Below are 23354 nucleotides of genomic sequence, written 5' to 3'. Positions count from 1 at the left end.
CCTCCAGCTTAAGCTCAGCAGGAACCCCCCTCACCTGGGTCCCCCATGTGCACTCCTCCTCCTGCTTAAGCACAGTAGCAGCCACCACTATTAGTAAGAGGCAGCGGGCGGGGATGACTCACCTCTTCCGTGTTCCATCGTGCGTTCCACTGTCATCACTTCCTGCAATGCCGCACGCTGTATTGGTGTAATTTGCCTTTTTAAAACATTAGAAAATCTGCAATAATTCAGCTATAAGTGAACATTTGTGGTTACCCACAATGCACTGCTACTAAATATGCAAATTACCCCTTTTCCCCCTTGGTAAGCCAAGCAAGCATCTAGAGCCGCTGGTGTATAGCAAGCATATAGCTTTAAATTTTACACAGTTATATCAAACCCACATGTAGACAGCCTGTTTCAGACTTTTGGTCCTCATCAGTACATGGCAGGGATTGATACAGCTGTATGAGATAGGGCTTGGACCAGTACAACAGAGTAACCAAGCAGCTCAGGGTGACCCAAACCACTCGGAATGTATAGGGGGATAAAAGGGACCAAAAAGACCTCCTACTAAAAAAAGCAAAGCTTGGTGTAATTTGCCTTCCTAAAACAGAAGAAAATATGCAATAATTGAGCTGTAAGTGAACATTTGTGGTTACCCACAATGCACTGCGACTAAATATGTAAATAATTCCTTTTCACCCTTAGTAAGCCAAGCAAGCATCCAGAGCCACTGGTGTATAGCAAGCCTATAGCTTTACATTTTACACAGCCATATCAAACCCACATGTGACAGCCTGTTTCAGACTTTTGGTCCTCATCTGTACATGGCAAGGATTGATATGGCTGTATGAGATAGGGCTTGGTAGTGTTGTCCGGATCATGAACGATTCGGATCTTTGATCCGAATCTCTTTTGTGAGTCGAATCATCCGAATCATCAAAATGAGTGATTCGGATCGCAAAGGGGGCGGGGCCAGGAGCGACACGCCCCCTCTCAGCGGCCAGCGGGGTCCTGGAAGCAGAGCAGAGATGGATCGCTCTGTTGGAGGGGAGCCAGCCTTGCAGGGACAGGTAGATAAGAGAGAGGGGACATCGGTGCCACTGCCAGATATGTGTAGAGCACACATACTGGCTGCAATATGCTGCTCATTATAGGCTGTCTGATCCGTAGTTGTGCAGTGAACAAATTGGAAACTTTTGGCACAGCTCAGTAACTTTGTAGACAGTGTGCTGGGCTAGGACAGGGCAGGCACTGTGATTGCTGCGCAATATGATCCTCCTGCACTCTGCTCTAAACAGCTGCACGTCACTTCTGGGAATGCTTTGGGGAATGCTTTCTTTCACTGTGCGACGTTTGCATTCAAAGTATACAGATGAACATATAGGTGAAATATATGTAAAGCATATGATTGCAGCATGTGGGTATTGTGTGCAAACAAACATTTCTACTCCCTGCTCGTCCCTCCTCCCTTCTCTGTCCACTCCCTGCCCTCTGTCCATCTTCTCCCCTTCTCTGTGTGTCCACCCCCTCCCCTTCTCTGTCCTCTGCAGGGAAAGTCCTGTCCTGCTAGTCATTTCACCCCCGAATGCTTCCGTAGTAAAATGATCCGAGATTCGGATCAAAGATCCGGAGCTTTTCAATGATCCGATTCGAATCATCCGGATCATTGAAAAGATCCGAACTTCGCATCTCTAGGGCTTGGACCAGTACAACAGAGTAACCAAGCAGCTCAAGGTGACCAAACCACTCGGAATGTATAGGGGGATAAAAGGGACCAAAAAGACCTCCTACTAAAAAAAGCAAAACTTGGTGTAGTTTGCCTTCTTAAAACAGAAGAAAATCTGCAATAATTCAGCTAGAAGTGAACATTTATGGTTACCCACAATGCACTGCTACTAAATATGCAAATTATTCCTTTTCACCCTTTGTAAGTCAAGCAAGCCTATAGCTTTAAGTTTTACACAGTCATATCAAACCCACATGTGACAGCCTATTTCAGACGTTTGGTCCTCATCAGTACATAGCAGGGATTGATAAGGCTGTATGAGATAGGGCTTGGACCAGTACAACAGAGTAACCAAGCAGCTCAGGGTAACCCAAACTACTAAGAATGTATAGGAGGAAAAAAAGAGACCAAAAAGCCCTCCTACTAAAAAAACAAAGCTTGGTGTAGTTTTCCTTCTTAAAACAGAAGCAAATCTGCAATAATTTAGCTATAAGTGAACATTTGTGGTTACCCACAATGCACTGCTACTGAATATGCAAATTATCACTCTTTGCCCTTGGTTTGATATGACACTACTTCGTCTTCTTGCTTGGACCAGCCCCTTCTTCTTGCTTGGACCGGCCCTGGGGGCAGGGCACTACTTCTTCTTCTTGCTTGAAGGTTGAGGCACTTACTCTATTATATATATATATATATAGATTATGCTGATCTGTGATCCAGACAGCCATTTGAGTCGGTGAGAGAGTTTTTTGTACTAATTGTGATTGGACATACAGACTAGAAAAGACTGTGGGACTGTTGTTACGATCATTTAATGTGGGAAATTACAGGACACACAGCTGGCTATCCATGGGGGAGGGGGAGGGAAAAGGGCACACACCTGGCTATCCATGGGGGGGAGGGGAGATTTAAAACCACACCCGGACAACTATTGGGGTGGGGAGGGGATAAACTGCCTCATCTAAACTTTTATTGTAGGTTTGAGGTTCCGGGTACCTCTGGGGGGCAGTCAACTTCCTCTGCCCCTCCCCCCTCTGCCTCTGAGAGCATTGAACCTAGCTGGAGCACATGCTCGTCCCCGACAGTATCCGAGGCCGATGTTCTGCACCTGTTGTCTTCCTTGAATGCCAGGAAAGCATCAGGCCCTGATGGCGTGTCACCTGCATGTCTGAAGTCCTGCTCACGTCAGCTGGCCCCCGTCCTGACCTCCATCTTTGCCAGGTCCCTCACCGAAGGGAAAGTCCCTACTTGCTTCAAAGCATCCATCATCATTCCTGTCCCGAAAAAGCCCGGGGCTTCTGACCTAAACAACTTCAGGCCCGTGGCGCTAACATCAGTGGTCATGAAGACCTTTGAAAGAGTGGTCCTGGCGCTGCTCAAGAACGCTACCCTGGACCGACTGGACCCTCTCCAGTTCGCGTACAGGGCATACAGGTCCACTGACGATGCTATTAACATCGGCCTGGAGTTTATCACTGACCACCTCGACAGGCCGAACTCATATGCTAGAATTCTTCTCCTGGACTTCAGCTCGGCCTTTAATACCATCTGTCCCCGGATCCTGCATGACAATCTCACAGAGCTAATTGTCCATATAACCCTTGGCCTCTGGATCATAGACTTCCTCTCGAACAGGTCCCAGGTTGTTAAGCTGGGCAACATATTCTCCAGACCCAGAGTGACCAACATTGGAGCCCCTCAGGGCTGCGTCTTGTCACCATTTCTGTTTTCTCTATACACGAATAACTGCATATCCACAGAGGACTCTGTCACAATCATCAAGTTTGCGGACGACACCACAATTGTTGGCCTTGTCAGTGAGAACGATGAGCAGGCTTACCGCAAGGAGGTAGACAGAATCTGCAATTGGTGCAATGAGAATGGGCTAGTTCTTAACACTGCCAAAACAGTAGAGATGGTCATTGATTTTAGGAAGCACGCCAGTATTCCTCCCCCAATACATATTGAGGGCACTGAGGTCACTAGGGTTCCCAGCGTTCGCCTCCTGGGTACAACCATCTCTGATGACCTGACCTGGAGGGCAAACACTACTGCAACCCAGAGGAAGGCACAACAAAGACTCTTCTTTCTTCGCCAACTAAAGAAGTTTGGTATGGCCCATGAACTTCTGAGGTCCTTCTACTCTGCTACAATCGAGTCAGTCCTCTGCTCATCCATTCTGGTCTGGTTCGCTAGCTGCACCACCAGCGACAGATATAAACTCCAGAGGGTCATCAGCTCAGCGGAGAGGATTATTGGAAAACCCCTCCCCCCTCTAGATCCCATCTACAACACCAGACTGCGAAATAGAGCACTGAAAATTGTGGACGACCCCTCTCACCCTGGTCACAGTTTCTTCAGCCGTCTCAAACTAGGCCGGAGGTTCCGGTCCATCCCTGCTAAGACTACCAGGCGCATGAACACTTTTTTCCCCACAGCCGTTAGACTCCTGAACTCTGCCCATTCCACTGACCCCCCCCCCCACCCCGCTGCCGCCTACGGATTAATACCTGACTTCGGCTGCGGCCGCTCTTGTTTACCGCCTTGCCTGGTCGTACTAGGACTATTATCCTCTGTCACACACTGCTATTCCTGCTAGACCCGCAATCGCGCTACTGCATATGTTGCATTACTCCTGTTCTGTTGCATTGCTCTGTTCTGTTGTACTACTCTGTAGCATCTTGCCTGTTGTATTACTATCTATGCCAAATTATGTGCCAAATCCAATTCCGTGCACGGTCCAACCGTGCTTGGCGAAATAAATTCTGATTCTGATCTGGCTAACTGAGGTGGGGGGTTGCAAAGGCACATCTGGCCAACTATGGGGGAGAGGGGTAATATACAGGAGCACATCTGGCTAACTAGGGGTGGGGGTTGCAGAGGCACATCTGGCTAACTAGGGCTGTGAATGGGTACAGAGGCACATCTGGCCAACTATGGGAGAGGGAGATAATATACAGGAGAACATCTGGCTAACTAGGGGTGGGGGGGATACAAAAGAGCCACATAAATTGCAGGTAAGGCCAAAGACACAAAATGGAAAAAAATTACCTTTATTTTCAAATAATATATTGTCGCCATACATTGTACTAGGATCATAATTTAAATGTTGTAATAACTAGGGCAAACAGGTAAATTAAATGTGTAGGTTTAATCTACAGTAGCACTTATTATTTTCAAACTATAATGGCTGAAAACTGACAAAAAATAACTTTTTTGATTTTTCTTCCCTTATTCCCTTTAAAATGCATACAAAATAAAATAATTCTTAGCAAAAAGTAACGCCCAAAGAAATCCTGGTGAAAAAACAAGGTATAGATCATTTATGTGAGAAAAGTATTGATAAAGTTATTGGCTAATGAATGCGAGGAGTGTGAAATGCAGAAAATTGCTCTGGTTTTTAAGGGGGAATAACCCAGGGTAGGGAAGTGGTTAAATTATGTCCCTAGTACAATGTATGGTGACAATATTTTATTTGGAAATAAAGGTGCATTTTTTCTGTTTTACATCCATCACTGAGCACAAGCCCGTAATTTAATAATAATATACCCTCTTGAGATGCATATAAAAAAAAAAAAATATTCCCTATTGTATGTAGGTGTAATTTTATATTTGGCCACAAGATGTCCTTGCACATTATTTCCTATAAGCGTACAAAAGTACGCTAAATAGGAGGTAATGCATTACAGTTTTACTTTGGAGGTGACGCAGGCATCCATGCATGACTGTAATCACAGTGGCCTAGAAGGGAGATGAATGAATGGGAACAACGTTCCTATTCATTAATCTAATGATTGGTGGCTGGAGCGTCAGAAACGAGCGAGCGGGACGCAGTGCAGTGGCACTATTTAACCACTTGCCGACCGCCCACAGCCGATGGGCGGCGGCAAAGTGGACACCGAAAGGACCGCAATACGCCCATCGGCGGCGCGTCCTTTCGGCTCTGCGGGGCAGCGATCGCGTCACTGGTGACGCGTGCTGCCCCTGGCAACAGGCTCCGCCCACCCGTGACAACATCCCGCCGGTCGTACGGAAGCGCTGGCGGGATGTTAACCTCCGATCTGCCGCAATACAAGCGTATATTACGCTTTGTATTGTATACAAAGCGTATTATACAGGCTGCCTCCTGCCCTGGTGGTCCCAGTGATCGAGGGACCACCAGGGCAGGCTGCAGCCCTCCTACTGTGCACCCAATCACACTGATCTGCCTCCCCTTCCCTCTGATCGCCCACAGCACCCCTCAGACCCCCCTTCCCACCCCCCAGACCTCTGTTTGCACCCAATCACCCCCTAATCGCCCATCAATCACTCCCTGTCACTATCTGTCAATGCTATTTTTTTAGGTTAGGTCCTAACTGCCCCCTGGGGGCTTCTGATCACCCCCCACACCCTCAGATCCTCCCCAGACCCCCCCCCCCCCTGTGTATTGTATACATCTATTCTCCCCTGTCAATCACCCATAAATCACCCCCTGTCACTAACGCCCATCAGATCAGACCCTAACCTGCCCCTTGCGGACACCTGATTACCCCCCCCCCCCCCCCACACACCCTCAGATTGCCCGCACACCCGTCCTCAGATCGCCTCCGAAGTGCATTGTTTACATCTGTTCTCCCCTCTAATTACCCATCAATCACTCCCTGTCACTATCTGTCAACGCTATTTTTTAGGTTAGGTCCTAAACTGCCCCCTGGGGGCTCCTGATCACCCCGCCCACACCCTCAGATCCTCCCCAGACCCGCCCAGACCCCCCTTCCCCCCCTGTGTACTGTATACATCTATTCTTCCCTGTAATCACACACTGATCACCAGTCAATCACCAATCAATCACCCCCTTTCACCACCTGCCACTAACACCCAACAGATAAGACCCTAACCTGCCCCTTGCGGGCACCTGATCACCCGCCTGCACCCTCAGATCGCCCGCAGACCACACTCAGATCGCCTCCGAAGTGCATTGTTTACATCTGTTCTTCCCTCTAATCACCCACTGAACATCCATCAATCACCCATCAATCACCCCGTCACTACCTGTCACTGCTACCCATCAGATCAGGCCCTAATCTGCCCCTTGCGTGCACCCAATCACCCGCCCACACCCTCAGAATGCCTTCAGGCCCCAGCCCTGATCACCTCGCCAGTGCATTTCTTACATCTATTCTCCCCTCTATTCACACCCTGATCACCTATCAATCACCCCCTGTCACCACTACCCATCAGATCAAACCCTAAGCTGCCCCTTGCGGGCACCCACACACCCGCCCACACCCTCAGATCACCCTCAGACCCCGCCTGAACACCTCTCCAGTGCATTATTTACATGTGTTCTCCCCTCTAATCACCCATCAATCGCCCATCAATAAACCCCTGTCACTGCTACCCATCATACCCATCAGATCAGACCCTCATCTGCCCCCTTGCGGGCACCCAACCACCCGCCCACACCCTGGATCGCCCTCAGACACCCCCCCCCCAAATCACCTCCCCAGTGCATTGCTTGCATCTATTCCCCCCTCTAATCACACCTTGAGACACCCATCAATCACCTCCTGTCACCCCCTAGCATACCTACCCATCAGATCAGGCCCTAATTTGCCCCGTGTGGGCCCCTGATCACTCGGCCAAACCCTCAGATCCCCCTCAGACCCCCTCCCGATCACCTCCCCAGTGCATTGATTGCATCTATTCTCCCCTCTAATCATCCCCTGAGACACCCATCAATCACCTCCTGTCACCCCCTAGCACTCCTATCCATCAGATCAGGCCCTAATCTGCCCCCTGCAGGCTTCTGATCACCCGGCCAAACCCTCACCTGCCCCACCGCAGTGACAGTTTTTTTTTTTCTGATCACTGCTGGTCTCTATGACTTAATTGTCGCTGAGACCAACCGTTATGCCACACAATACGCAACCGCCAATCCAAGAAGCTACAATCCCCCAGTCTTTTCGGTGGAAACCACTCCAAGTTTCCGAACGTAACATTTTTTGGGGCCTTCTCCCTAACATGGGTCTAGTCAAAAAGAATGTATTGCGGTCTTATTGGTCTACGCACCCAATACATCACATGCCCATGTTCTCTGCTGTCATGTCCAGGTCACGATTTGAGAACATCCTGCGCTTCCTGCACTTCAGTGCCAATACAACCTGTCATCTAAGAGGCCACCCTGCTTATGACCGGTTCCACAAAATTCGGCCCCTCATAGGACCACCTGTCATCAAAATTTGCAGATGCTTATACCCCTGAACAGGCATTTTGAGGAATTTGGTTTCCAGACTACTCCTCACAGTTTTGGGCCCCTAAAATGCCAGGGCAGTATAGGAACCCCACCAAGTGACCCCATTTTAGAAAGAAGACACCCCAAGGTATTCCATTAGGTGTATGTTGAGTTCATAGAAGATTTAATTTTTTTGTCACAAGTTAGTGGAAAATGACACTTTGTGAAAAAAAAACCAAAACAAAACAATACAAATCAATTTCCGCTAACTTGTGACAAAAAATAAAATCTTCTATGAACTTACCATACTCCTAACAGAATACCTTGGGGTGTCTTCTTTCTAAAATGGGGTCACTTGTGGGGTTCCTATACTGCCCTAACGTTTTAGGGGCCCTAAACTGTTAGTAGTCTAGAAACCAAATGCCTTAAAATGACCTGTGAATATGTCATTTGCCCCTAATTTGCCCCTTAACGCACCTAAGCTGCAAAAAAGTGTCACACATGTGGTATCGCCGTACTCAGGAGAAGTAGTATAATGTGTTTTGGAGTGTATTTTTTTCACATACCCATGCTGGGTGGGTGAAATATCTCTGTAAATGACAATTTTTTTTATTTTTTTACACACAATTGTCCATTTACAGAGATATTTCTCCCACCCAGCATGGGTATGTGTAAAAATACACCCCAAAACACATTATGCTACTTCTTCTGAGTATGGCGATACCACATGTGTGACACTTTTTTGCAGCCTAGGTGCGCTAAGGGGCCCAACGTCCTATTCACAGGTCATTTTGAGGCATTTGGTTTCTAGACTACTCCTCACGGTTTAGGGCCCCTAAAATTCCAGAGCAGTATAGGAACCCCACAAGTGACCCCCATTTTAGAAAGAAGACACCCCAAGGCATTCCATCAGTTGTATGGTGAGTTCATAAAAGATTTTATTTTTTTGTCAAAAGTTAGTGGAAAATGACACTTTGTGAAAAAAATAAAATAAAAATTAATTTCCACTAACTTGTGACCAAAAATAAAATCTTCTATGAACTACCTATACTCCTAATGGAATACCTTGGGGTGTCTTCTTTCTAAAATGGGTTCACTTGTCGGGTTCCAATACTGCCCCGGCATTTTAGGGGCCCTAAAGCGTGAGGAGTAGTCTAGAAACCAAATGCTTCAAAATGACCTGTGAAATCCTAAAAGTACTCATTGGACGTTGGGCCCCTTAGCGCACCTAGGCTGCAAAAAAGTGTCACACATGTGGTATTGCCATACTCAGGAGAAGTAGTATAATGTGTTTTGGGGTGTATTTTTACACATACCCATTCTGGGTGGGAGAAATATCTCTGTAAATGGACAATTGTGTGTAAAAAAAAAAATCAAAAAATTGTAATTTACAGAGATATTTCTCCCACCCAGCATGGGTATATGTAAAAATACACCACAAAAAACATTATACTACTTCTTCTGAGTACGGCGATACCACATGTGTGGCACTTTTTTGCACCCTAACTGTGCTAAGGGGCCCAACGTCCTAGAGTACCTTTAGGATTTTACAGGCCATTTTGAGACATTTGATTTCAAGACTACTCCTCGCGGTTTAGGGCCCCTAAAATGCCAGGGCAGTATAGGAACCCCACAAATGACCCCATTTTAGAAAGAAGACACCCCAAGGTATTCCGTTAGGAGTATGGTGAGCTCATAGAAGATTTTATTTTTTTGTCACAAGTTAGCGGAAAATGACACTTTGTGGAAAAAAAAACAGTAAAAATCTATTTCCGCTAACTTGTGACAAAAAATAAAATCTTCTATGTATTTTTGGGGGTCCTATACTGCCCTGGCATTTTAGGGGCCCTAAACCGTGAGGAGTAGTCTAGAAACCAAATGCCTCAAAATGACCTGTGAAATCCTAAAGGTACTCATTGGACTTTGGGCCCCTTAGCGCACCTAGGCTACAAAAAAGTGTTACACATGTGGTATCGCCGTACTCAGGAGAAGTAGTATAACGTGTTTTGGGGTGTATTTTTATACATCCCCATGCTGGGTGGGAGAAATGCCTCTGTAAATGGACAATTGTATGTAAAAAAAAAAATAAAAGAATTGTCATTTACAGAGATATTTCTCCCACCCAGCATGGGTATGTGTAAAAATACACCACAAAACACATTATACTATTTCTCCTGAGTACGGCAATACCACATGTGTGGCACTTTTTTTGCAGCCTAGGTGTGCTAAGGGGCCCAACGTCTTATGATCACCTTTAGACTTTACAGGGGTGCTTACAATTTAGCACCCCCCAAAATGACAGGACAGTAAACACTCCCCACAAATGACCCCATTTTGGAAAGTAGACACCCCAAGGTATTCAGAGAGGGACATGGTGTGTCCGAGGCAGATTTTTTTTTCGTCACAAGTTAGCAGAAATGGAAACTTTTTGTTTTGTTTTATTTTTGTTTCAAAGTGTCATTTTCCGCTAACTTGTGACAAAAAATAAAATCTTCTATGAACTCACCATGCCTCTTAGAGAATACTTTGGGATGTCTTCTTTCCAAAATGGGGTCATTTGGGGGGTGTCACAAGAGCCCTTAGTGGTCAGACCGCAGTTGGCCTTCTAGACGGTGCCAGCGCACAGATCGTGCAAACTCTGGTCGCAGTCAATGCTCAGGAACCGTTAAGAATTAGCCGCAGACAAACCAGAAGGGAGCCTGTGAGATATGGGTAATTACAACTTTACACGATTTCAGGGTATCTGCCACCACCTCGGTTACCCTGGGACCGAGGAGCCCACTGACTGACTAGTCCTGCGAATAAAAACGGTTAAACACACTCTATTCTGTCTAGGTAACCACAATACAATAGTAGTAGCGTCTCTCCAGAGGTCTGGTTCAGTTGTGCGGCTGATAAGCAGGGTAGCGGACAGTGAATGACTTGATAAAGTCGTTTATTCACGGCAATATAAATAATTAATATATACAGACAATTATTAAAATCAACAATTATTAAAACAGTGATAGCCAGTATGAAAAATAAAAGAAGGGAGAAAAAATACTTAGTTCCTGGAAAGATGTCCTTTTTGTGGGAAGAATCATAAAGTTCTTGGTTTCAATCAAAGTCCAGAGTTCAGACCAGGTGGATGCCAGCATATCTTCAAGCTGGCACAGATGAGTTCAAGATGTTTCAGGGTGGAGGACACTGAGTTTGGGTCCTCTGCCATTCTTATGCCCCTGATTCAGTAGGAGGGAGTGAGGGCGGGGAGCCACACACCCCCTTAGAAGATGAGATGAGCCCTCCCCTTGTCCTGGGGACCAGAAATCATATCTACCCATATATGGGCTCTATCTCACAGAACCGTACAGGTCAGGGCAGATTTATTAACATTTTCAGGTCTGTCTCGATTTACCCAGCGCCCTGATACCAGACATGAGAGGTGGGACCCCTGTGGTATCATCAGGGCACTTTCAAACTGCCTAACTGGCAGTCTTTACCTTAGAATGTTCTGAAACTTCCTCAGAACCAGCACTGGGACTCATGCTACACTTCCCCCACGTTTGGCGAAGCTGCCATCTCAGGAACCCCAGAAATATGACAGATCTGGGAAGTTATGGATTATGCTATGAGACTCAGGTTATTCAGGATGTGTGCTAGCTGCCAGCAGCTGGCTTCCCTTTGATCCTTACCAGGGAGCAAGGTGTCAAGACCTCCCGGGGATTCGTAGCCTGCCTGGCTGCACCTAGGCATCCTTATCACCCTTTGGTTAATTAACATCTAGGTGTCACCTGGTTCCCAGAACAGAAAAGGGGAATTAATGCCTCCATGTTATTCTGCCTTCCACAGGGAATATGTCCAAGCTAATTAACACCTCCCCCCAGGCTTTTACTCAGCTGAGACAAATCCCCCAGCTGTTCCTAGGTAGAGGGATACTACACATCAAATCTTGGTTCTATTGATCTGAAGCACAATCGATGCAGGGAATCGAGTGCGATCGCTTTTTCTTCACGGGCGGTTCCAGGACGCGCCTGCGGCCCCACAACCGTCCGTGACAGCCCCCCTCTTGTCTGCGGCTTAGCCACATATCCGCAAGATGTGTGGCGGCGCCGCTAACCTGGCTGACGGGCCTCGAGTTGCCGTTACGGTGGGAAAACCCATTGGAGCCTGTGGCTCGGTTCCCCTGGACCAGTCGCAGTCCGCTACCCTCAGGCTTGACCCGACATGGACCGTTCTGGACAGGGTGTTTGCGCCACTGCGGTCGGATGTGGCGTCTGCCGGAACTGCTGACAACGGGCAGTGGATTGGTTAAGCCAACAGCCAGCCCACGCAGGGTTCCCCTGCTAAGTGGCTGTGGACCTAAGGGAACCCCGCGGGAATCCCTGGACCTTCCCAGCTCCCGACAGACGGCACATGCTTTGCAGTAGTTCGCTACATCCCTGTTCATCCGGGGCCAATAAAACTGTTTCCGAATACCGGCAAGTGTCTTGCGGACACCTGAGTGCCCTGTCAGAGGATTACCATGTGCGGATTTCAGCACATGTCTCCTGAACGCACTCGGGACCACAAGCCATTTAGTATTCGTGTGTGATCTACCTGTATGGGGCTGTACAGACTCACTGTACAGTCTCCCACCTTCCCAGTACACCTTGAAAGCGGCCCCGTCTGCGAGGGGCTCAGAGGCTTGCTGCCTGAGCATCTCCAGGCTTGGGTCGCTTTGTAGTGCTGCTGTGAGTACAGTGCTGTCAGTTTTAGCCAACTGGCTCATGTCACACAAGGCCAGCGGCTGAAAGGTCTCATCCCTGCGGTCAGAGGAGGGGGAGGAGGCCGGAACCCCCTCCACCTGTTCTGAGCTCGGGTTCTGAGCAGTGTAGCTGCGCGGTACTGCTAGCACAGGTACACTTTCAGAATGGAACAGACGGGCATTACTCAAATCATGAGTGCATGCATTAATGACATTGACAGGTATAGACATTTTTTCATTACAGACAGGTTGTACGGTAAACTCAGGTACAGTTACATCATCATCACAACAGACAGTCTGTACATCAAACTCAGGTGCCCTTGAAGCAGGCACTATCGAACCGGGTACCCTTGAACTGGGCACATTCAACCCACCTCCCCCTGGTGCTCCCCCAAGTGTATAAAGTACCTGGTGGTGGGTGGAGAGTCCGTCTCCTTCCGTGAGCGACAAGGCGGTCGTGGCAGGTTCGTAGTAGGACACAAGCTTGCCCAAATCAGTCCCTAGCAACACAAGGACGGGGAGATCCTTCATAACCCCAACAACCCTTTCTTGGATTCTCACCCCCCAATCCATCTTCACTCTCGCGTGGGCTATGTGAAAAAGGATGCCCTCTACTCCAGTGAGGGCAAGGGATCGGCTGGAGCTGATGCTCTCCTTTGGCACAAGGCGAGAGTGAACTACTGTGATGTCAGCTCCGGTGTCTCGGAATCCGGTGACAACTTTGCCGTTCACTCTAACAAGTTGCTGCTGGTCGGTTCGGTCGCGGATTTCCTTTCCGCGGGCAAACAGAACAAAATCTGAGAATCCAGGCGGTGGTTCGCTGGCGGGTTGCCTCTGCTGTGGGTGAGGTACAGGGGATCCAGGTGATGCAGGTGCTGGTGGTGTCTGTCTCCACTCCGGACAGTCGAATTTCATGTGTCCGGGCTGGCGGCAGTAGTGACAGTTGACCTCTCCAGGGGCTGCAGGCCTGGGTGCAGCAGCTGCGCTGAGTGGCCTCTGTGGCTGACTGCTCACAGGGGCAGGAGAGTCTGCCAGAGTATTGGGCTGACCTCCTCTCCAGGTGGATGGGGCAGTTCTGCGGGCATCAGACACCCGGGTAGTTGCAAAAGTTTCAGCAAGATCTGCAGCGACAGTTGCTGACGCCGGCTTGCGCTCTAGCACAAACTGTCGTACATCAGCAGGGCAAATGTTCAGAAATATTTCCAGGACTATCAAGTCCTCCAGGACATCATAAGACCCTTTGGTGAGGCCTCGAGTCCACTGGCGGAGTGTGGTGAGCAAGCTGCTGACCACATCTCGGTACGAATCAGAAGACTTTTTCTGCCAGGCCCTGAACTTTTTCCGATAGGCTTCTGGCGTCAGCTGGTACTTAGTAATGATAGCGTCTTTTATAGCAGCATAATCATTATCCTTCTCCGCAGGCAATTCTGCGAAGGCATCAATCGCTTTGTAGCGCAGCAAAGGTGTCAGATGTCTGGCCCACTGGTCTTGGGACAGACGATACTGACGGCATGCTTTTTCAAAAGATCGCAAAAACAAGTCAATGTCTGTGTCTTTCTCAATATTAGCAAATTTAAATTTTGCACTTACGGGTGGTGCAGCTCCTTCAGCAGGGGGGCTGGGCGAAGAACTCCGGCTGGCCTGTTGCACTTTTGCCATGTTTAGCTCATGCTGTCGTTGGCGCTCCCGTTCTCGCTCAGCGGCATCCCTCTCCGCGTGGCGTTCTGCAGCAGCAGCCTTGCATTCTGCAGATTGGCGCTCCCGTTCCTCTCGTGCTACCATGCACTGCATGTACTTTTCCAGGTCAGTCTCCATCAGCTTTCGTAATGCCTGCTGCATTACCGGGTCAGCACCCATGGACAGTCCAGTACTGGCCAGTTCCGGGCGAGTACTTTCAGAAACTCTGGGATTGGGGACCATACTGACATTCTCCTGTGTAACTGTTAATGCAGGGCCCTCAGGATGCACAACCTCTGTATGGTCAGGATTCTCAGTCTCTGGTTCCCCTCGATTTGAGTCAGATGGGCTGGTATCCACTTCAGCGGACACTCCCGGCTCCCGCAGTTGCTGGGTATCTCATTGAAACAAGTCCGTGACCAGGTCCTGGTGTTTCTTGCGGCCGACTTCAATGCCTCTCGCTTGGCAAAGAGTTTGCAGGTCGGCCACGCACATTTGCTGGTAGTTCCCGGACATTTCCATGCCAAATAAAATAAAACTTTTGGGGAGGGGTACTGGCTATACAGTCTCTCTGTATATATAAAAAATATATTGCCTTCCAGCTACACCAACGAATTAGTTTGTTTCTCGATAGCGCTAGCGCTATCTTAGATACTTTCAGCACAACACAGGTCCCAACCGCTGCCTAACACTGTCACAAGAGCCCTTAGTGGTCAGACCGCAGTTGGCCTTCTAGACGGTGCCAGCGCACAGATCGTGCGAACTCTGGTCGCAGTCAATGCGCAGGAACCGTTAAGAATTAGCCGCAGACAAACCAGAAGGGAGCCTGTGAGATATGGGTAATTACAACTTTACACGATTTCAGGGTATCTGCCACCACCTCGGTTACCCTGGGACCGAGAAGCCCACTGACTGACTAGTCCTGCGAATAAAAACAGTTAAACACACTATATTCTGTCTAGGTAACCACAATACAATAGTAGTAGCGTCTCTCCAGAGGTCTGGTTCAGTTGTGCGGCTGATAAGCAGGGTAGCGGACAGTGAATGACTTGATAAAGTCGTTTATTCACGGCAATATAAATAATTAATATATACAGACAATTATTAAAATCAACAATTATTAAAACAGTGATAGCCAGTATGAAAAATAAAAGAAGGGAGAAAAAATACTTAGTTCCTGGAAAGATGTCCTTTTTGTGGGAAGAATCATAAAGTTCTTGGTTTCAATCAAAGTCCAGAGTTCAGACCAGGTGGATGCCAGCATATCCTCAAGCTGGCACAGATGAGTTCAAGATGTTTCAGGGTGGAGGACACTGAGTTTGGGTCCTCTGCCATTCTTATGCCCCTGATTCAGTAGGAGGGAGTGAGGGCGGGGAGCCACACACCCCCTTAGAAGATGAGATGAGCCCTCCCCTTGTCCTGGGGACCAGAAATCATATCTACCCATATATGGGCTCTATCTCACAGAACCGTACAGGTCAGGGCAGATTTATTAACATTTTCAGGTCTGTCTCGATTTACCCAGCGCCCTGATACCAGACATGAGAGGTGGGACCCCTGTGGTATCATCAGGGCACTTTCAAACTGCCTAACTGGCAGTCTTTACCTTAGAATGTTCTGAAACTTCCTCAGAACCAGCACTGGGACTCATGCTACACTTCCCCCACGTTTGGCGAAGCTGCCATCTCAGGAACCCCAGAAATATGACAGATCTGGGAAGTTATGGATTATGCTAATCCCCCAGCTGTTCCTAGGTAGAGGGATACTACACATCAAATCTTGGTTCTATTGATCTGAAGCACAATCGATGCAGGGAATCGAGTGCGATCGCTTTTTCTTCACGGGCGGTTCCAGGACGCGCCTGCGGCCCCGCAACCGTCCGTGACGGGGTATTTATACTATTCTGGAATTCTAGCACCTCATGAAACCTGACAGGTGTTCAGAAAAGTCAGAGATGCTTCAAAATGGGAAAATTCACTTTTGGCACTATAGTTTGTAAACGCTATAACTTTTACCCAAACCAATAAATATACACTTATTGGATTTTTTTTTTTATCAAAAGACATGTAGCAGAATAAATTTGGACAAAAATGTATACAGAAATTGTACTTTATTTGAAAAATGTCAGCACAGAAAGTTAAAAAAAATCATTTTTTTGACGAAATTCATGTCTTTTTTGATGAATATAATAAAAACTAAAAATCGCAGCAGCAATCAAATAGCACCAAAAGAAAGCTGTATTAGTGACAAGAAAAGGAGGTAAAATTCATTTAGGTGGTAGGTTGTATGACCGAGCAATAAACCGTGAAAGCTGCAGTGGTCTGAATGGAAAAAAAATGTCTGGTCCTTAAAGGGAAGGTTCGGGGACACTAAAAAAAAAAAACAAAAAAAACAACGAAATCCACTTACCTGGGGCTTCCTCCAGCCCGTGGCAGGCAGGAGGTGCCCTCGGCGACGCTCCGCAGGCTCCTGGTGGTCTCCGGTGGCCGACCTGACCAGGCCGGTGGCCAGGTCGGGCTTCTTCATGCGCTCCATTATGCGTGTCACGCCGGCGCGCTGACGTCATCAGACGTCCTCCAGGCTTTACTGCGCAGGCTCAGAACTACTGAGCCTGCGCAGTACAGCCCACATCCCAGCGGCAGAAATGGTTAAATACAAATTGCAGCAACAAAGTACGCTATGTTAGTTTTGGATAACGTAGGAGGGGCTTAGAACATCATTTGGGTGTTTAGTCCTGTCTGGGATCCCATTTGTATGATGCTGTGCCTTACATTGCCATGGCCTTATATGTTCTAAAAAAATCATCATTGTTATCTAAGATTCAGCCCACAAGCCTGAAAATGTGTTTCTTGTGTGTTCTCTAGCTGATATAATCCACAAGCTGTCTACCTGGGATGCGGCACCTCTGAGGATAATATGGGAATATTATAAGGAGGATCTGAACATTATTGTACAGAATACGAACACAGCAGCCTTACTGAGCAGAATAACATCTGAGACAGCCTTAGATACAGAGGTAAGACAGAGCGACATCTACTAGAGATGTGCAGAAATGATCTCCTGCTAGGCATATTTTATATTTCAAGTCATTGTTATTAGGAGGATAGGTACAATTTTTTTTCTCATAAGTTTATTTTCACCTTGGATGTCTTTTAAGTAAGTATACACACCAATAGACATGTTTTATTTTTTATTTATTTATTTTTAATATCAGTTCAGGTGTGCTTTAACCACTTCGCCACTGAGAGGTTTTTACCCCTTGAACACCAGAGCAATTTTCACCTCAGCACTCCTCCCATTCATTCGCTAATAACTTTATCACTCTTATCACAATGAAATGATCTGTATCTTGTTTTCTTCGCCACCATTTAGGCTTTCTTTGGGTGGTACATTATGCCAAGAATTATTTATTCTAAATGTTTTTTAACAGGAAAAAAATCATTATTTTTCAGTTTTCAGCCATTATAGTTTTTAAATACTACATGCTACCATAGTTAAAATCCACATATTTTATTTGTCCATATGTTCCGGTTATTACACCATTTAAATTATGTTCCTATCACAATGTCTAGCACCAATATTTTATTTAGAAATGAAAGTGCATTTTTTCAGTTTTGCATCCATCACTATTTACAAGCCCATAATAATAAAAAAAAACAACAACAAAAAAACAGTAATATACACTCTTGACATGCAGTACATATTAAAAAAAAGTTTTGTCCCTAATGTAACTATTTTTTTTTAATTGTCTTTTTTTTTATGTAAAAATGTTTTATTGGGTACTATGGGAGAGTGCAGTAGGGAAACAGTTAATTTTAAATGTAATTGTGAGTCTTTACTATTTGGCCACTAGATGTCATTTTTTTTTCCAATGCGTCCTGCAAGTGTACTATGGATGTGTAACTTTTTTTCAGAACGATCGCGGCTTCTCATAGAAGCTGCCGATCATTGCAGTGGGAACTGTGTTCCCATTCATTGATCTCTGAGCACATGGACAAGGATATGTACCCCACGGTTGCGCATGCATGTGCAAGCGGGAATGTGGACAGCGGCAGTGATGCCGGGGATGCGTATATCTACTCCCCAGGCACGGAAGTGAAGTCTGGAGGGGCGTAGATATACGGTCCCCGGGTGCCGAAGTGGTTAAAGTACACATCCGACCTATGAAAAAAATGAAATCTACTTACCCGGGGCTTCCTCCAGCCCCTAGCAGCTGATCTTTCCCACGCCGCAGCTTCCCACTCTGCCGCTGTCTCTTGGACCTGGCGGCACCTTGCCAGCCTGTCCTCTACTGCACTTGCGCGAGCGCCGCTGTCAATTAAATCCACGTTGTCCGGAGCATACTGCGCAGGCTTAGAACTACTACGCCTGCGCAGTACACTCCGGCCACGATTTGATTGACAGAAGCGCTCGTGCAAGTGCAGTAGAGGACGACCTGCAAGGCACCACCAGGTCCGAGAGACAGCGGCAGAGTGGGAAGCTGCGGCGTGGGAGAAATCAACTGCTAGGGCCTGGAAGAAGCCCCGGGTAAGTAGATTTCATTTTTTTTCATAGCCCTTCTCTTTAAGCTAAAAATTTGAATTTTAATGTGAATGAAGGCTCCTCCCACCTGGCCATCCTGCTGATAACAGTAGCTTCTGCCCTCTAGTGGCTGACAGAGATGAGTATGAGAGCTTTGTAAAGTGTTGCTGCCATGCACAGGAGGTTTTCTCTCAAGCCAGCTGTCCTCTCCTGCCTGTGGTCGGCTCCAGATGTGCACAAAAGAAAGCTGATCATCCATGGTGGAGTGTCATGCTTATACAGAGTATGTTGTTTAGTAATAATATCTACGTGTGTTCCAGAAATACCAGCTCATGAGAGATGAATGGGGGACCTCCACCTTCTCTAGCCGTCTGTTACGAGATATATCAGAGCTGGGAAGAGAAGCTGTGATTGGATTCTGGAAGTGTCTCTGGGAGCTGCAGGAAGTGAGACCTCATCCTAATTTCCGGGCAGTTCTGGGGGAAATCCAGCATACAGGTAACTGGGCTTTGTATCTTCTCTCCAAATTCTTACAGAGTATTAACACTAATGCTGGGAGAGCTGGTCATTATGCATCCGGGACCTGCTGTCTTCTAAACTATTGACGATGACCACTGTTGATGACCACTTACCAGTTCACATTCTTTCTACCCACAGTCCATTGCATGAGAATAGCATAGTTACCTATAATTGATTGGACCCGTCTGACGGGAAATTGCATGGTGTGTACCAGGCATAAGATCCTTGTGCTCCGAACTATTCCAGTGAGCCCAGACAAAGTCCCCCATTGGGCGGCCTCTGATGGTGTGCGCCTGGTGACAGCTGTCTGCCTTGTGTGTGGAAATCCCACTATGGGCTTTCCTGAATGTAACAGGACACACCTTCTGGCATATAGTTAAGGTTCCCATGCATCAGATGTATGGGCAGATCAACCGAGAGACAGTTCTCTCTCTGATCCAATCTGATTAGAGAGATCTGTTGCCTGCCCATACACCACAGACCAATTCCCGATCAATTTCATGCTGAAATCGTGATAACAAGAATCACATCACAATTGCCCCCAAAATGCTGCATGCAATGTGCTTGCAATGTATGGAAATCGCAAGCGCTGCAGTGAGAGTTTTACATTTTATACGATATACCTAATGGTATTATTGTATTTTTATATTGTATCTTGTGGAGATGTGTATATCTCTTTAAGAGGTGGTCTGTGTGTCTCCGGGGGTGGAGTTCTCTCTCCCCTGGTCCCATATAAACTTCCTCTTGCACTGGTTCACTTTAACTACGACTAAGGGCAGATGGAAGGCCCGATACGCGTTAGTTGATCCTGTGATTTTATTGTACTGTCTGTGGATTTTTGAATAAACTTTCTAGCCCTTTTACCTCAACCTATCCTGGTTTGCGGATCCTCCTTTGTACACCGCTGCAGTGAGAATGATCCCAATAGGGACACATTAGTAACAGCGGCGCCAAAAGGATAAAAACAATGTTTAAAACGTTAAAAAATTGGAGTAACACCTGGCGCCTTTGTGTTACTCTGACACTTGCTGTGTGCTCCTATTTTATACTGCCTGATGAAGCGGGTGTAGACCTGTGAAACGCGTTGTACTAAACCCCTTGGAGTATACTATTAAAATTTTTTGTCTATGTTGAATTGCACAGCTTCCTGTGTCTGCTTGAGGGAGGTAAGTCCACCACTGCCTCCTAAGCAATTTTTTAACGTTTTAAACATTGTTTTTATCCTTTTGGCGCCTCTGTTCAGTCTATAACACATTATATATCCACCTTTGGCGGAGGGGGATACCCCTTCTTTTCACGTCTACAGAGAGCGACTTCTTAATCCTGAGTGGGGACAGGTCAATTTCCTCACCTGCTTATACAGTGGTTGCCTGGAGGTAACCCGTGTTTGTGAGTATACAATTTACTCCTTTCTCAAATATACCAATTGCATTGACATACTACACCATATTGGGCTCTCGGTTCTCCTTTCTTTTTACATTAGTAACGGCCACTGTTCCACCACTGCCGAATTCAGCACAAATCTGCAGCGTTTTCCTGCCGGCAAGATTTTGGCTTTTTGTTGTCCAGATCACACTGTTATGTAAATCTGGATGACATGCTGCAGATTTCTGCATCACACAGATGAATCTCCATAGCTGTCGCAACAGCAAGAGAAGACAGTGGGCCGGCACTCAGAAATCAAAGATGGTGGAGAGGATGACTGAGGCTGCTGTGTGCAGCTTGTCAGTGTGTTCAAAGCCAAAACAGTTCAATGCAGCAATAACAAGACAGTGGAAATGCTTGGCACTACTGAGCGTAATTTATTGCTTCATTCACTTGAATTCACAAAGCATGCATAGAGAGTTCATATTGTGCATAGCATACAGTATAAAAGGTGATACTTATCGTGAGCAGCGTTGTGAGGATGGCAGGGGGTGCTGCAGGGTGCACGGCTTGACGACCGTTTCACTTAATCAGCTTCTTCTGATGCTTAAAACTGCACACTGTGCTGGATTTGTGCTGCTCAGCGAGGAGATGTTATGTTGGGAATACATGATGAGATTTTTCAACAGATTTACTGTCCGATTGATTTTCCGATTCTGTTTTTGATCGTTTTTAATTCACAAAAAAGGAGAACAGGAAGTCCCCCCATATATAAGCAGCACCAGACTAATAATCAAAATATTATAAATCTTTATTATTTTTTCAAAAACCATCCAAAATTTCATAAAAACAATTAAAAAATGTCACACAATGTGACCACCAAGGTCTCTCAACACAATATGTCATGTAATACAATATATATATATATATATATATATATATATATATATATATATATATATATATATATATATATATATATATATATATATATATATTGATCGGTGTCAGCACACGGAGAGAATCTGATTATTGATGATCTGCAGAATCATCGACAATACAGATGTATACCTGATTATGGATGATCTGCAGAATCACCAATAATACAAGTATGACTAACCTCTGGACACCTAATGAGGTGTAAGTGTTTGGTGCAACTGTAGGGTATCTCCCGTGAGGCGGGAGATACAGGCAGCTTAGCCAAGAACCACCTGAGGAGCAGGTGGCCCTGGGAAGTGCAGGAACTATTTCCTAGAGAGAGGGAATAGAGAGAACCTGGCAAACAGGGATTTCTGGAGATCAGATAATAGACTGTACTGCAGCCAGTGGACTCCAAGGGAAGAGGCCACTGGCTGCTAACAGGCCGGACTCCCTGTGGAGCAGGAGTCCTAGTTGCAACTGACACTTGGTGGAATTGTGTCACTGCTAGTACAGATAGACTGAGCACTCAAGGAGTGAGTGACAGCCTGGAAGGTCGGGCAGGCCAGGTCGGCAACACACAAGCAGATAAGGTACAGAGACAGAAGGCTGATTCGGTAACCGGGTACAGGCAGGGTATGGCAACAGGAAGGCAGATATGCAGGGGTACCGAATCAGAAGGCAATAGAAAGGTCAACAGAGCAAATAGTCATAACAGAAATAGAGCAGAGTCCTAGTCTGGGGTGTGAGGTCCGTGGTCTCGACACCCAGGAACTAGTCTAACGAATAACACAGCAATGACACAGTAATCCTAAGCTTGGGTGTGAGGTCCTCGGTCACAACACCCCGGAACTGGTCTAAAGTATCACACAGCAATGACACAGTAATCCTAAGCTTGGGTGTGAGGTCCTTGGTCACAACACCCCGGAACTGGTCTAAAGTATAACACAAGCGTAATCTGGCTAAGTGTGAATTCCCAGGTCCACCTGGTTCTAACACACTGTGGGATCTGACTATGGTCTGAGTGCTCACACGTATGTATTCGCAACGGCAGACAACTTGAGACTTACCAGCGAGATCTATATATAGTGCAGCGCTCCTCAGCGCCATCCAGCGCTACTCGGCCAATCAAAGCCTGCGCTGGGATCAGCTGATCAACCAGATCAGCTGATCCCTCTCCTAGTAGCATAAAGGTCCTGCCTCCCAGCGCGCGCGCAGCTCTCCATCTGTGTGCACTAGAAGGCTCAGCCAAACCAGATGCATGCTGCTGTGCGGAAACCGCCGATCTGAACGCGGAGACAGCTGCCCCGCTGCCAGACCGCGCGGCGGCGTCTCAGCAATCCATTACAATAGGTAATACACCAACTGGCGTCTGGAGATTATATAACTATATAAACAGCGTGCAGCCACCTAATGGTATTGAAGATAATTGATTAAGAAGTGCACACCTACAAACTATGATAAATAGACCCAGAAAATGATGATCCCGATAGGGGAACTATATAAAATTGATTACCATAAAACGTGTATGTGCACACAAAATCAATAATATATTACATGGTAAAAATGCATAACCAGGTGCAGGGTAATGCTGATAATAGGTAACCCGTAAAGGTATAAATAAAGTGCTGAGCGCAAGGCAGTGAAAACCATAAGAAATAAGTAAGTGGAACTCACACAGCAATGGAGGCAACCGACAGTCCAAA

The 23354-nt window shown here is 46.7% G+C and overlaps 1 protein-coding gene across 7 annotated transcripts in view; it reads left to right on the top strand.

The window, feature by feature from the left end:
- The window catches only part of LOC137532296 (NACHT, LRR and PYD domains-containing protein 3-like), a 784203-nt gene that overhangs the window by 54647 nt on the left and 706202 nt on the right, over positions 1-23354 (top strand). For all 7 annotated transcript variants that reach the window (XR_011023906.1, XM_068252693.1, XM_068252702.1 and 4 more), the window contains exons 3-4: positions 17190-17341; positions 19167-19344. Coding sequence is in view for 6 of the 7 variants with exons in the window: in XM_068252693.1 (XP_068108794.1) it covers positions 17190-17341; positions 19167-19344 (330 nt within the window). In the remaining variant the exon portion in view is untranslated. The remainder of the gene's footprint in view (positions 1-17189; positions 17342-19166; positions 19345-23354) is intronic.

Source organism: Hyperolius riggenbachi, chromosome 1 (assembly GCF_040937935.1).
Source record: "Hyperolius riggenbachi isolate aHypRig1 chromosome 1, aHypRig1.pri, whole genome shotgun sequence".
NCBI lineage: Eukaryota > Metazoa > Chordata > Amphibia > Anura > Hyperoliidae > Hyperolius > Hyperolius riggenbachi.
Note: the sequence above shows the minus strand (reverse complement) of the source record. Positions and strands in the feature narration are given on the sequence as shown.